Source organism: Phocoena sinus, chromosome 2 (genome assembly GCF_008692025.1).
Source record: "Phocoena sinus isolate mPhoSin1 chromosome 2, mPhoSin1.pri, whole genome shotgun sequence".
NCBI lineage: Eukaryota > Metazoa > Chordata > Mammalia > Artiodactyla > Phocoenidae > Phocoena > Phocoena sinus.
Window position 1 is genome coordinate 70,004,099 of NC_045764.1, and position 12,962 is coordinate 70,017,060.

Sequence of the window (12,962 nt, forward strand, 5' to 3'; positions counted from 1 at the left end):
GGTCCGGGGTTATAAACTATACTGGAGGGTCCTGGCCCACAGGAAAACCAGAGCTTGGGTCTGTAGCAATAGAAGGAATGAGGGAGAAAGGCACTACCATTTATTAAGTGCCTCCTGCATGATGAGCGTATTGAAAGAATTATTTAATCCTCACAATATCCTTTCAAGGCAGATACTATTACCTTTGTTTTATAGGAGAAGAAAGAGGCTTGGAGAGGTGACTACCCAAGGTGAGAAAGCCCGAAAGAGGCAGAGCCAAAGCTGACTAGCTGCAAGGCCGCAGCTAGAGGGGCTGCCTGAGCAAAAGGGATCTGGGCTGGTGGTGTAGGGAGGCTGGAGTGGGCAGTGCCAGCTCAAGGCATGCCAAATGAGCTCCCTCCCCAGGTGAAGACTGTTAGGTCTGCCGTGTCTCATAAGCAAGGGGCACCTGGATGCTGGAGGTGGGACCTTGGGAAGTCTCCATCCCCGCCTCTACCCCCACCTCAACGGCCACAGTATTAATGAGAGCTTCAGGCTCAGCTCCATTCACCCTTCCAGCTCTGTTACTGCAGACCCAGGAGGTGAGCTCTGAGGTGCACATGGCACTGAATGTGGGGCAGGGAGGGGTGGCCTCTTCTTCCACCCCCACTGCCTGCTCAGAGCTTGGGCCATCAGCCTTCTCTGATTAAGTTGACTTCTTCTAAACCTTGCATCCTGGGGCTGCCAGCAGCCAAATCCCCCTGATTGAGATGTTCCCGACATCAGAGAATAAACAGCCTCCCCTGTCCAAACAGCTGTGCTGAGCAGCATTCCTGTCTCTCAGCCTGCTCGGCTGGGTGGGGCTGCAGCCCTGCGTCTACCTCCAGCAGAGGCCTGGGGGACCTGGTGAGTGGCTGGAAGGGAGAGGGGAGGCGGCCATCTGTCTTCAGACTGCACAGGACATTCCTGTGCCTGAGTCCCCATTTCGCCCCGCTGCCAAGCATCTCAGCCTCAGCCCCTCCTGGCACAAGCTCTGTGTTTGTAACAATGACCTCAGAAGAGGTCAACACCAGGCCACTGTCCCTGGGTTTGGAGCCTCTTCACCCTTGTGCAGAGGCTACCTGGTGAATTTGAAACTCATACATCGTTCTAGCTAGATCTGAAGGCATCACAGCCACATGGCTTGTTTTACAGAGATGGACATAGCGCGTCAGTGCAGAAGCAGGATGAGACCGCGGGCCTTTCTTGCTATCTACTACCTTGGGATGTTGTGGCTAGAATGACGTGAGGGGCTCTGAGTGAGAGGCACGGCCCATGTTATTGGAGAGGAGCAGAGGTGTTTTCACCCTATGCCTGTTTTGGAGATCAGGCTTGCGGCCGAGCCATTTCCTGAGAAAGCAAGGCCTCTGGAAAAGCACTGTTCACCAGCCCCTCCTAAATCATCCTGCTGGGAGTGGAGCTGGGACAGCAGGACCTGAGTGGGGCTCTGCCACTGTCCACAGTCCAGCGTCCAGTGGAGGCTTGGCCAGGGTGTGGGAGGCAGCCAGGGCCAGAGGGCAGATTACTTGGGAAGGGGGAGCCCCCCAGCACACAGCATCTGCTTCTCTGCCCTAGGGCTCTGGCCTGGACTGTCGGGGAGGAGAGAGAACAGCCTTCCTGTCTGCAGAAGGAATTCCTCTAGGATCCCCCTCTGGCCGCAGACAGGAGGAGGAGGGAGGCAGACAGTGTGGGAGCCCAGGGCAGCCTGAGGGTCTCTGTGGATAGGTGTCTTACTCAGTCTTCCTTGGGCCTATGGCTTTGTCTTCATCTAGCTGTGTGTATCAGTGTGGATTCATGTGACTGTTCCATGTTTGTATGTGTAGGTGGCTACATTTCTGGTTGGAGTTAGATTCCTCAGTGGGAAAGTGTATACTTATATGTTTGTCTGCATGTGTATATATCCACCTTTCTGTGTAAGCTTGTGTGTGTGGGTATCATCACGGGAAAGTGTGGGCCTCTGTATCTTTGCATAGATGAGTAGGTTTACGCCTACCTACAGGTGGAAGTGCACATGTGAGCATTTAGGTTATTTTGGTACAAACATGGACTTGTCTTTGTAGATGTAAGTTTAGGCATATGTGTCTTTGAGAGCGTGGGCATGTATTTGTCACTAATATGTTGGTGAGTCTCTGAAAGCATGTATGCCTGTCTATTTATATTTGTGCAGAAGGATTCATTCACTCAATCTTCAATTCATTCATAAAGTGATTTGCTCATTTACTAACAGACATCCTTAAAGTGCTTGTGCTGTGACTGGGCCCACACTGGCACAGGGAAGTTAGAGAGGTGTCTAGGGTGGCTCCTAACATTTGAAAGACCCAGAGCAAGAGCACAAATGAAGGCTTATGTTCATGTCTAAATATTTAAATAAGTCAAAACAACAAATGGCTAAATGAAAGACTCAATCCTAATAACTGGAGAGCTGGGTTTGATTTTGAATTCCTAGCTCCTCTGAGTTTTGTGCTGGAGCACAGCAACACAGAGCAAGTGGCCCCAGCCTCTCCTTCCCCATCCCAGCTCCATCCTGTACCTTGAGGGGCCTCGCATGCATGCGTGACTCCTCACACGTTCCAAACTCCATGCATACACCCCACCCCTTGGCCACCCTTTGGGCCTAGGGGTGCCCACACCATTGTCAAAGTCTGCCCATACGGCTCTGAGCAGGAGATAATAGGGTCCCATGTACCTGATTTGTAGTCTAGGAGTGGGGCATGGGCTCCCAGTTGGCCCATCCTCTTGACCCCATGGACTTCTCACTGTGTAGGATGGAAAGGGCCAGAATAGAGCCAGAGTGTGGCCATCTAAAGGGTAGACCTGGGGACTTCCCTGGCGATCCAGTGGTTAAGACTCCACACTCCCAATGCAAGGGGCACAGGTTCCATCCCTGGTCAGGGAACTACAATCCTGCATGCCACGTGGTGTGGCCTAAAAATAAAATAAATAAAATAAAATAAGATTAAAATAAAATAAAATAAAAAAGGGTAGACCTGGAGTAAGGACCCTTCTTGCCTGTTTCCTCATGGAGCTGTGTCTCTGCATGTCTGCCTGGGTGGTTGTCTGTGTGTGGCTATATATGTGTTTCTCTTTGTCTTGTCTTCTAGAGGGCAGAGCCCACAGCTTTTCTCCCACCGTTCCCTCACCTGACTTAGTGAAGACTTAGGGCTGTGAGACAGGCTGGGGTGGTGGGAGGAACACTGACCTAAGTCTGAGCCACTGTCCTGTGCTCAGCTCAGACTCTGTGATCTGGCCTCAGTTTCCTGATCTGTTAGAATGGAGAGGTTGGATGACCATGTCTTTAATTTACAGGCTTGCTTGCTTTACGGAAGGAGTAGGATTGATTTCCTGAGTTAATTACTTTCTAGAAGTTCAAATTGGGAATGCCTAATTGTAGATGGTCTATGTTCAGACAGAACCAGGTTTGAATACCAGCTTTGCCATATGAGTGGTGCCTCCTTTAGAGTTACTTGATCTCCCTCAGGGTCGTTGTGAGGATTGAATAAGATAAATGTGTGTAAAGCGTTGAGCACCATGCCAGGCTCACCGTAGATGTTCAAAAAACGTTAGCTTCTGTCCTGATATAGGGTCTTTCCAGCTTTCTTACCTTACAAATTCTGCGTTAGTAGACATGTTGACTAACTGAGATAATTGGAACCACATGTTTAGGGATTTCTGGTGCTATGTTGGTTGGGGTGAGGGGAAGACAGTTGGGTGAGAAAGCCTGGCCCTTTCTTAAGTGCCTTCTAAGAAGCCGCTAACTCAGATCTGTGTGTGAGACGCTCCCTCCACCCCATTCTCTGATGTGGACCCTTGACATTTTCTTAGTCTTACAAAAAGCACTATGAAACACAGATTCAGTGCCCTCTTCTGACCTGATTCTTCCCTGAGCCCATCCCTGGTGTCACAAGACGCTGAGCTAAGTAGGATCAGGACACAGGGAAGAGCTGGGTCAGGTAAGGCCTCAGGCTGCCTGACATGTCTGGGCCTGTCTGACCAGCCCCAGTAGTGGGCAGACCCCTCTAGGCGGAGGGCACCTGTCTTCCATGATTGATACTCCTGGGAGGGTATCATTGTGCTCCTGGCGCAAGTGGCCTTAGGATCCTGGAGCACTGGGGAGACCTCCAAAACCCCTGTCCCCTCAAGTCTTCTAGAATGGTGAGTTCCAGCAGGAATAACACGGAGAGGGTGGGGGGAGGGCAGGTGACAGCATCTGTCAGCCAGGGCAGGTGGGGGTGACCATCTTGGGAATCCCCTGCAGCCTGTGAAAACTGGCAGCTCTTGGGCTCTCCTGAAATATCCCTGACCTGGAGGGAATGAGGGAGGGGTTTAGGGCCTAGCCAGGGTTGCTGAGTTGAGAAATGCTCTGAGTATGAGCTCAGGTGGCTAAGGCCCTGAGGGAGGCCTTCACAGAGAGGGTCTGCCCTAGAGGTCATGCTGGCCATCCCTCTGACTCCCCACACAATGGGTGTTGGAGAATTGGTTTGATGATCTCCCAGCTCCAGGGATGACTGGGAGGTGGGAGCAACTTAACCTGCAAAAGTCCTTATGGGGGTTATTTTGATATCCCCCTATCATCACTGGGCTGCTCTATTTGGGGCCAGAATTGGGAATTTTCCTCTTTAAGAAAAAATTGAAAACAAGGGCGCAAGTGGATTGAGTCCAAAGTAATGTGTTTAAGGAAATTTCTGCTTCATGCTGGCTAGGACAGGGAATGTCTGGTCAAAGAGCTGCTGACAGCCAGGGTCTCTGTAAGTAAACAGACCGCCTCCGATGGCCTCCCTGAGCTCATTTCCCTCAGCAGTGTGTGAGGAGGCTGATGTCACTGGAGCAGGGCCTCCTGGTCATGGAGTTTGTTGGTGAGCAGGATGGAGGCCCAGTTATTGCCGGCGATCTAGCTGCTGCTTCCCAATTACTGCAAACAGCTGCTTCCCATACAAGCCGTTCTGACACCCTCCTACACATACTCATCTGTGACAGAACTCCAGCCATAACTATGACCCCACAGCTGGGGGTGTTCCTGGGGAAACTCGGGATTAACTGTGAAGTCCCCAGCTTCCATGCAAGGCCTCTTCTTCAACCGGAGCTGGGCCTCCTCTGGTCTATGGAGAGGAGTACCTAGGTTGGGTTCAGTTGCAAGGAGTGGCCTCTGGAATTACAGGCCCATGTCCTTCCCCCGTGGTGAGCTGGCAGTGGCAACATGCACCACCACCTGTCTCCTGGGGCCAGACAGCCAGGTCCATTGGGGGAGTTTCCATGAGCGAGGGCCCAGGTCAGGGGAGGCTGGGAAGTGGGGTGGGGAAGAAGCCACAAAGCTCTCTCTGTGTTTCCTGCACAGGCTCTTCCTAAGCACAGCAGTTGCCAGGTAAGGCTTTTATGGGGTTTGGAAGCCCTGCAGCAGAGTTGCTGAGGACTAGCTGCCAGAGGTTGGGTCATGCTCTGTAGCTTTCCCCCTATTCACCCTGTACCACCCTCACTTTACCTCCTGGCTGAGCAGTGGGGAGCAGTGAGCCTCCAAGTAGACAGGTGGCCAGAAGCTTCTTGGGGGTGGGCCGCGGCTTTTCATTTCTTTGTGTACCCCAGAATCCTGACTTTACAGGGGACTTATCAGTCACACAGACCCACCCCACAGAGCAACCAGTCCACTCAAAGCCTACCTGACCTACCTCAGGCTGACTGAAAACCTCAGACTGGGACTTCCCTGGTGGTCAAGTGGTTAAGAATCTGCCTTCCAATGCAGGGGACGCAGGTTTGATCCCTGGTTGGAGAACTAAGATCCCACATGCAGTGGGGCAACTAAGCCCATGTGCCGCAACTACTGAGCCTGTGCACTCTGGAGCCCGTGCACCACAACTGGAGAGAAGCCTGTGCGCTGCAACTAAAACCTGACACAGCCAAAAATAAATAAATAAACAAGAAACCCCAAAACAAGCAATAAAACCCTCAGATTGACCAGCAAGCTCACAGAAGACTCACTGCCTGCCTGATGTGCAGCTTGACTGACAAATAAGTCTACTTATTCAACAAATAATAATTGAACACCTTGCTTGTGCCCAGTTGTGCTGGGTGCAGGGGATATAGTGAGCAAGACAGAAAAGGTTCCTGCTCTTAGGGAGCTGACAGTAAGTAAACAAAACAATGACAGAGTGTGGTATATATATTATGAAGGAAGTAAACAGGATTCTGTGGGAGAGAGTATCCATCAGGCCCTACCCTGCATATAATGGTCAGGGAAGACCTCCCTGACACATAATCTGAGAACTGGGGGATGAGAATGAGAAAAAAACACAAAAAGAGCCTGTGGAAGAGCTTTCCAGATAGAATGAAAAGCAGTGCCGAGGCCTTGAGATGAGGAAGAGCTTGGTGTTATCTTGGAATAGCCAGAAGACCAATTTGACTGGAACATGGTGAGCAAACAGAGGGCGACGTGTAGATGAGGTTGAAGAGGAGGCCAGAGCAGACCAGACAGGGCCTTGTAAGCCTCCGTAAGGATTTAGGTAGGTGTGAGGGGAAGGCCCTGAGGACTTTAAGCAAAAGCATGACACATACTCAAGAAGAAATAGATAACCTGGATAACACTGTTATCTACTATAGAGATTGAATTTATAGTTTCAAATCTTCCCACAAAGAAAACTTCAGACCCAGATGCCTTTATGGGTGAATTCTCCCAAACATTAAAGGCAGAAAAATTACCAATTTTATATAAAATCCTCCAGGAAATTGAAAAGGAAGGAATACTTCCCAACTCATTCTGTGAGACTAGCATTACTCTGATACCAAAACGAGACAAAGACATGCCAAGAAAGCAAACTACAGACCAATATGTGTCATAAACATAAATGCAAAAATTTAATCAAAACTCTAGCAAAGTAAACACAACAATACATAAAAGGATAATTCATCATGACCAACTGGGGTTTACTCAGAAATGCCAGCTTGGAGAAATGTTTGAAAATCAATTAATGTAATTCACAATATTAACAAACTGAAAAAGAAAAAATAATCACCTCAGTAGATGCAGGAAAATGATTTAACAAAATCCAACATTCATTTTTGGTAAAAACCCTCAGCAAAGTAGGAGAAGAAGGGAAGTCCCCCAATCTGGCATCTGTGAAAAACTGAAGGCTAACACATAATAGTTAATGGTTAAAGACTGAATACTTTGCCTCTACAATTAGTAATGAGGCAAGAATGTCTGTTCTTACTACTTCTGTTCAACATTGTACCAGAGGTCCTAGCCAGTGCAATATAGCAAGAAAAATTAATAAAAGGAGAAGAGGGACTTCCCTGGTGGTGCAGTGGTTAGGAATCCGCCTGCCAGTGCAGGGGACACATGTTCAATCCCTGGTGTGGGAAGATCCCACTTGCCACAGAGCAACTAAGCCCATGCGCCACAACTACTGAGCCTGCTCTCTGGAGCCCGCGAGCCACAACTACTGAGCCTGTTCTCTAGAGCCCACAGGCCACAACTACTGAGCCTGCATGCCACAGCTACTGAAGCCCATGTGCCTAGAGCCTGTGCTCCTCAACAAGAGAAGCCACCGCAATGAGAAGCCCACGCACCACAACGAAGAGTAGCCCCCACTCGCCGCAACTAGAGAAAGCCCACGCGCAGCAACAACGACCCAATGCAGCCAAAAATAAATAAATATTTTTAAAAAAGGCGAAGAATAACTGGGTCATATAGGAGGTATATGTTTAACTTTTTGAGAAGTTGCCAAAATGTTTTCCGAAGCGTTTACACTATTTTACATTCCCACCAGCAGTGTAGGAGAATTATAGTGTTATAGCATGTGCCACGTGCTTTCTAACACTTGGTAAGGTCAGTCTTTTAATTTTAGCTTTCCTAAAAGTGGATGTGTAGTGGTGTCTCATTGAATTTTAATTTACATTTCTCTGATAGCCAAGGAGCATCTTTTCATGTTCTTATTTGCTATTTGTATATCTTCTTTGGAGAAGTGTCTGTTTAAAGTTTTTTGCTCATTAAAAAAAAATTTTTCTTTCTGTCTTCCTATTGAGCTGCATATATTTTAAAACATATTCTAAATACAAATTCTTTCTTCATGTATTCTAGGCCTATTCTTTCTCCATGTGTTCTAGGTCTGTAAAGAGGTTTTTAAAAAATATGTTCTAGATACAAGCCCTCTGTTGGATATGTTTTACAAATATTTTCTCCAAATGGTGGCCATCTTTTTATTTTCCTAGTGGTTTCTTTTAGAGAGCAAAAATTTTAAATTTTAATGAAGTCTAGTTTATTGCCTTTTTCTTTTATTGTTAGCACTTTTTGTGTCATATCTGAGAACTCTGCCCAACTCAAGGTTATAAAGATTACTGATGATTTCACAGGTGTATACATATGTCAAAACTTATCCAATTGTCTACTTTAAGTGTACGGTTAATTGTATGTCAACTATACTGCAATAAAGTTCAAAAAACTGCAACCTGATCTAATTTTTTAAACTCATTCTGGCTACCGTGAGGAGAAGGGACTTGGGCGAGGGTGGGTAAGAGTAGAAACTGGCGGTGGTTAGGAGGCTGTTACAGTCATCCTGGTAAGAGATGCTGGTGACCGTGGAAATGAAGAGGAGTAGACATATTTGAGAAACATTTTGAGACCTAAATAACAAGACTTACTAACTAAGATATGAGAGAAGGGGAGAAATCTAGGATGGCTACCACATATCCAGCCTAAGTGTTGAGTGGCTGGAGATGCCTGTCCAGGGAGATTTGGGGGTGGAGATGGGAGTGGAACCAAAGTCCTCTTTTCGTCTACCTGTGAAGATGGCTAGGCTTCATGAAAAGGGTCTGGGTGGAGATAAAATTTGGAGGGTATTAGCAAATAAATAGTTTTTGTTTTTTTTTTGTGGTACGTGGCCTCTCACTGTTGTGACCTCTTCCATTGCGGAGCACAGGTTCCGGACGCGCAGGCTCAGCGGCCATGGCTCACGGGCCCAGCCGCTCTGCGGCACGTGGGATCTTCCTGGACCGGGGCACGAACCCGTGTCCCCTGCATTGGCAGGCGGACTCTCAACCACTGCGCCACCAGGGAAGCCCTATGTTTTGGTTTTTTGGCCATGAGGCATGTGGGATCTTAGCTCCCCGACCAGGGATCGAACCCACACCCCCTGCATTGGAAGTCTTACCCGCTGGACCGCCAGGCAAGTCCAATAAATGGTCTTTTAAAGCCATGTGAATGGATGAGATCACATAGGAAGAGAGAATAGACAAAGAAGAAGGCTGAAAACTGAGACTTTGGGCGTTCCAACACTTGGAGATTCCCTGAAGGAGCCAGTAAAGCTCATCAGGAAGGAACAACTACAGCAGGACCCAACCATATTAATTTCCTATCGCTGCTGTGACAAATTACCACAAACCGGTGGCTTAAAACAACCAGAAGATTGTTATCTCAGTTCTGGAGGCCAGAAGTTCAAAATCAGATCACTGGGCTGAACTCAAGGCATCGGCAGGGCCGTACTCCTTCTGGAGGCTCCAGGGGACGATGCATTTTGTGACTCTTTCGGCTTCTGGCAGCTGTTGGCATTCCCTGACCTGAGGCCTCAGCACTCCAATCTCTGTCTCTGTGGTCACTTACTTTCTCCTCTCTTGTCCACTTCAGATCTCCCTCTGCCTCACTCTTCTAAGGACGTTTGTCATAGGATTTAGCATCCACCCAGAAAATCAAGGATGATCTCCCCAGGGGACTTCCCTTGTGGCACAGTGGTTAAGACTCCGTGCTCCCATTGCAGGGGACCCGGGTTCGATCCCTGGTCAGGGAACTAGATCCCACATGTATGCCGCAACTAAGGAGCCTGCCTGCCGCAACTAAGACCCAGCACAACCACAAATTGAAAAAACAAGATCTCCTCATCTTGAGATCTTTAACTTAATTTTATTCATAAGGATCTTTTTTTTTCCCCCCAAATAAGTGACATTCTTAGGTTCTGGGGATTAGCAGGTGGACATATCTTTTGGGAGCCATTATTCAACCCACTGTACCAACAGGCTGACAGACTGAAGGAGTGACTAATTGAGTAATGCAAGATGGCAGAACTTCCTGTGCCTGGAAGAGGGACCAAGGAAGTCAAGTATAGGGCGCAGAAGCCTAAGCTAGAGATTTAGGACTGAGGCTGCTGTTAGCTTGATCATGTGTGTGGGAGTGTGTCATGGAGAGGGGAAGTACTGCACACAAGAATTTCCCAACCCGGGCTTCCCTGGTGGCACAGTGGTTATGAATCCGCCTGCCAATGGAGGGGACATGGGTTTGAGCCCTGGCCTGTAAAGATCCCACATGCTGTGGAGCAACTAAGCCCGTGCACCACAACTACTGAGCCTGTGCTCTAGAGACTGCGAGCCACAACTACTGAGCCTGAGTGCCACAACTACGGAAGCCTGCATGCCTAGAGCCCATGCTCCACAACAAGAGAAGCCACCCAATGAGAAGCCCACGCACTGCAATGAAGAGTAGCCCCTGCTCGCTGCAACTAGAGAAAAGCCCATGCGCAGCAACAAAGACCCAACACAGCCAAAAAAAAAAATTAAAATGAATAAATTAATTAAAAAAAAAAAAAGAATTTCCCAACCCTTCCAGACCTGACTCAGCATCTGGCAGGGGCCATCCACGCGGGAGCCAACGTGACCGTTAGATTACAAATCTGTTCATATCACGCTCCAGTGAGTGACCCTTCAACAGTTTCCTGCAGCTTTAGGCCAAAGACAAATATTCTTACCTGCCTACAAAGTCCAGGGGTCTGGCCCCAGCCCACCTCTGCAGCCTTGTCTCACACCTTCCTCCCCTGCTATCTGCCTCCAGACACGCTGGCTGCCTCTCGGTCACCTTGCCTCCTGTTGTAGGGCCATGGCCTATGGTTTCCTCTGCCTGGAAGGCTCTTCTCCAAATCACTTCATGAAGTTCGCATCCACTAATGCTTCAGATCTCAACCCAGATGTCTCTTCTTCAGGGAATTCATCCTTGGGTCCCTGGTCCAGGTCTTACTAATGTGTAATACAATTTCTCATGGCTCCTTGTACTCATCTTCCATAGCACTGTCAAAGTTTACAGTTATGTACATATTTGTAATATTATTTTATTAGTGTTTAGATCATAAGGGAGGGTTTGTATAACTCACCACTCTATCACAAGTGCCTTGTCCACTGCTTGGCACACAGAAGGAGTGTGTGGTGGTTTTAAAACATGTCTGCAAATTTTTTGACACCCTTCCCAGCAAGGGATAGAGTCTAATTGACCTCCCTTTAAATATGGGCTGGTCTAATGACTTGCATCTAGTTAGTAGAAGCAATGCAGTATGACATCTAAGTCTAGGCTATAAAAGGTAATATCGTTTCCTCCTGGCCTGATTTCTTTTTGAGTGCTCCGTTTCAGAACAAGCTGCCATGCTGTGAGTATGCCTAGGCCATATAGAGAGGGCACATGTAGGTGTTTCAGTTAAAAGCCCCACTGAGAACTTAGCCAACAGCCAGTATCAACTGGCAGACATGTGCTGAGGGAGGCTTTGAGATGATTCCAGCCTCAGCTGCCATCTGACTGCAACCACATGAGAGACCCTGCAACCCTAGCTGAGCCCAGTTACTCCTAGAACGGTGAGAGATGAAAAAGTAAATGATTGTTGTTATTATTATGTCACTAAGTTTGGGGATGATTTGCTACATAGCAGTAGATTAGAACAGGGTCCAATAAGTCTTCATTGAATGAGTAAATGTGGAGAGGTGTGGTTGAAGGAATATTGCCTGTGCTTTAGCTCGGTGTAAGTTTTGGTCGACAGCTCTCAGTTTTTCCTTCCCCAAGAGGCCCTGGAGATCCTGGAAGCCCCAGTCCAGAAGTCTGTACTCCCTGTACTTATCCAAGAGGAGACTCGCAGAAACTCTGCTCAAGGCAGAGAACATGGCGGGGCCATCAAAAGTTAGCTCTGGCAAGAACCTCAGAGAGCATTCATGTCATTGGGCATTCTTAATCTTGGGTCCATGCATGGTTTCAGGGGAGCAAAAACACATTTCCTCTGTGTGTGTATTTTCCTGGGGAAAGGGTCTCTAGGCTCTAATTTTTATCAAAATTTTTAAAAGCCTGTGTCTCCAAGGTGTTAAGAACTACTGATTTAGCACAACGATCTCAATTTCTGGTTAAGAAACTGAGAACGCTTCATTATCTCATAAAAAGGTGGACGAGGTACCGTAAATAAGCTTCCTTCTGCAAACAATTCTGGATAAAAGAAAAAAAACCCAACTTTTTTTAATGCACTGATGAGCTGGCAAGAAAGTGAGGAATACTCAGGCCAAAAAACTCAAGAATCCAAAGAGGTAAGTTGAGCTATTTTATTTGTTTGTTTATATTGTGGTGATCTCTCTCTCCCTCCCTCCCTCCCTCCCCCACCCACCCTTTCTCTCTCTCTCTCTCTCTCTCTCTCTCTCTGTATATATATATATATATATATATATATATATATATATATATATATAGTGAGATCTACCCTCTTAACAAATTTTTAACTGTACAGTACAGTATTGTTAACTACAAGCACAATGTTGTACAGCAGATTCCTAGAACTTTTTCATCTTGCACAACTGAAACTTTATCGTTTTTATTTTTTAACTCAGTAAACTTGAACTTGGTCATATGGGCCGGGGTGATATGAGAGAAACCAGTGTTACATTAGTAACTGGCTCTCCAACAAAACAAAGTACCCTGTTTTTAGTGTTTGCTGATTTCCACAGTGTAAATACTCTCACCATAGCCCATTTCAAGCTCTCAATGGTACCAGGAACTGCGAAATTCCTAAATATTGGTTCTTCTGAGCTGGTAGGAGCCAGTTCCAGCACACTACTGCAAGAAACTCAAGCCTCCTCTAAGGTTGGAAGTCTGATAAAGACCTTCCTCACATAAGATTGGGTCTTCAGTGAATGAATGAACCAGATGGAAGCACCACCACATCCCAACAGACTGAAAAGAAATATGCCCA

The 12,962-nt window shown here is 47.4% G+C and overlaps 1 protein-coding gene across 2 annotated transcripts in view; it reads left to right on the top strand.

Annotated features, from left to right (window-relative positions):
- PARP16 (poly(ADP-ribose) polymerase family member 16) overlaps positions 1-12,216 on the top strand; it is a 58,315-nt gene extending 46,099 nt beyond the window's left edge. Inside the window, exon 7 of one of the 2 annotated variants that reach the window (XM_032621524.1) lies at positions 12,164-12,216. In XM_032621524.1, coding sequence (XP_032477415.1) covers positions 12,164-12,181 — 18 coding nt within the window. In that variant the 3' untranslated portion in view covers positions 12,182-12,216. Of the gene's footprint in view, positions 1-5,329; positions 7,294-12,163 lie in introns of those variants that run through there. The other variant, XM_032621526.1, reaches the window with a different exon arrangement.
- Positions 12,217-12,962: the final 746 nt, after the last annotated feature.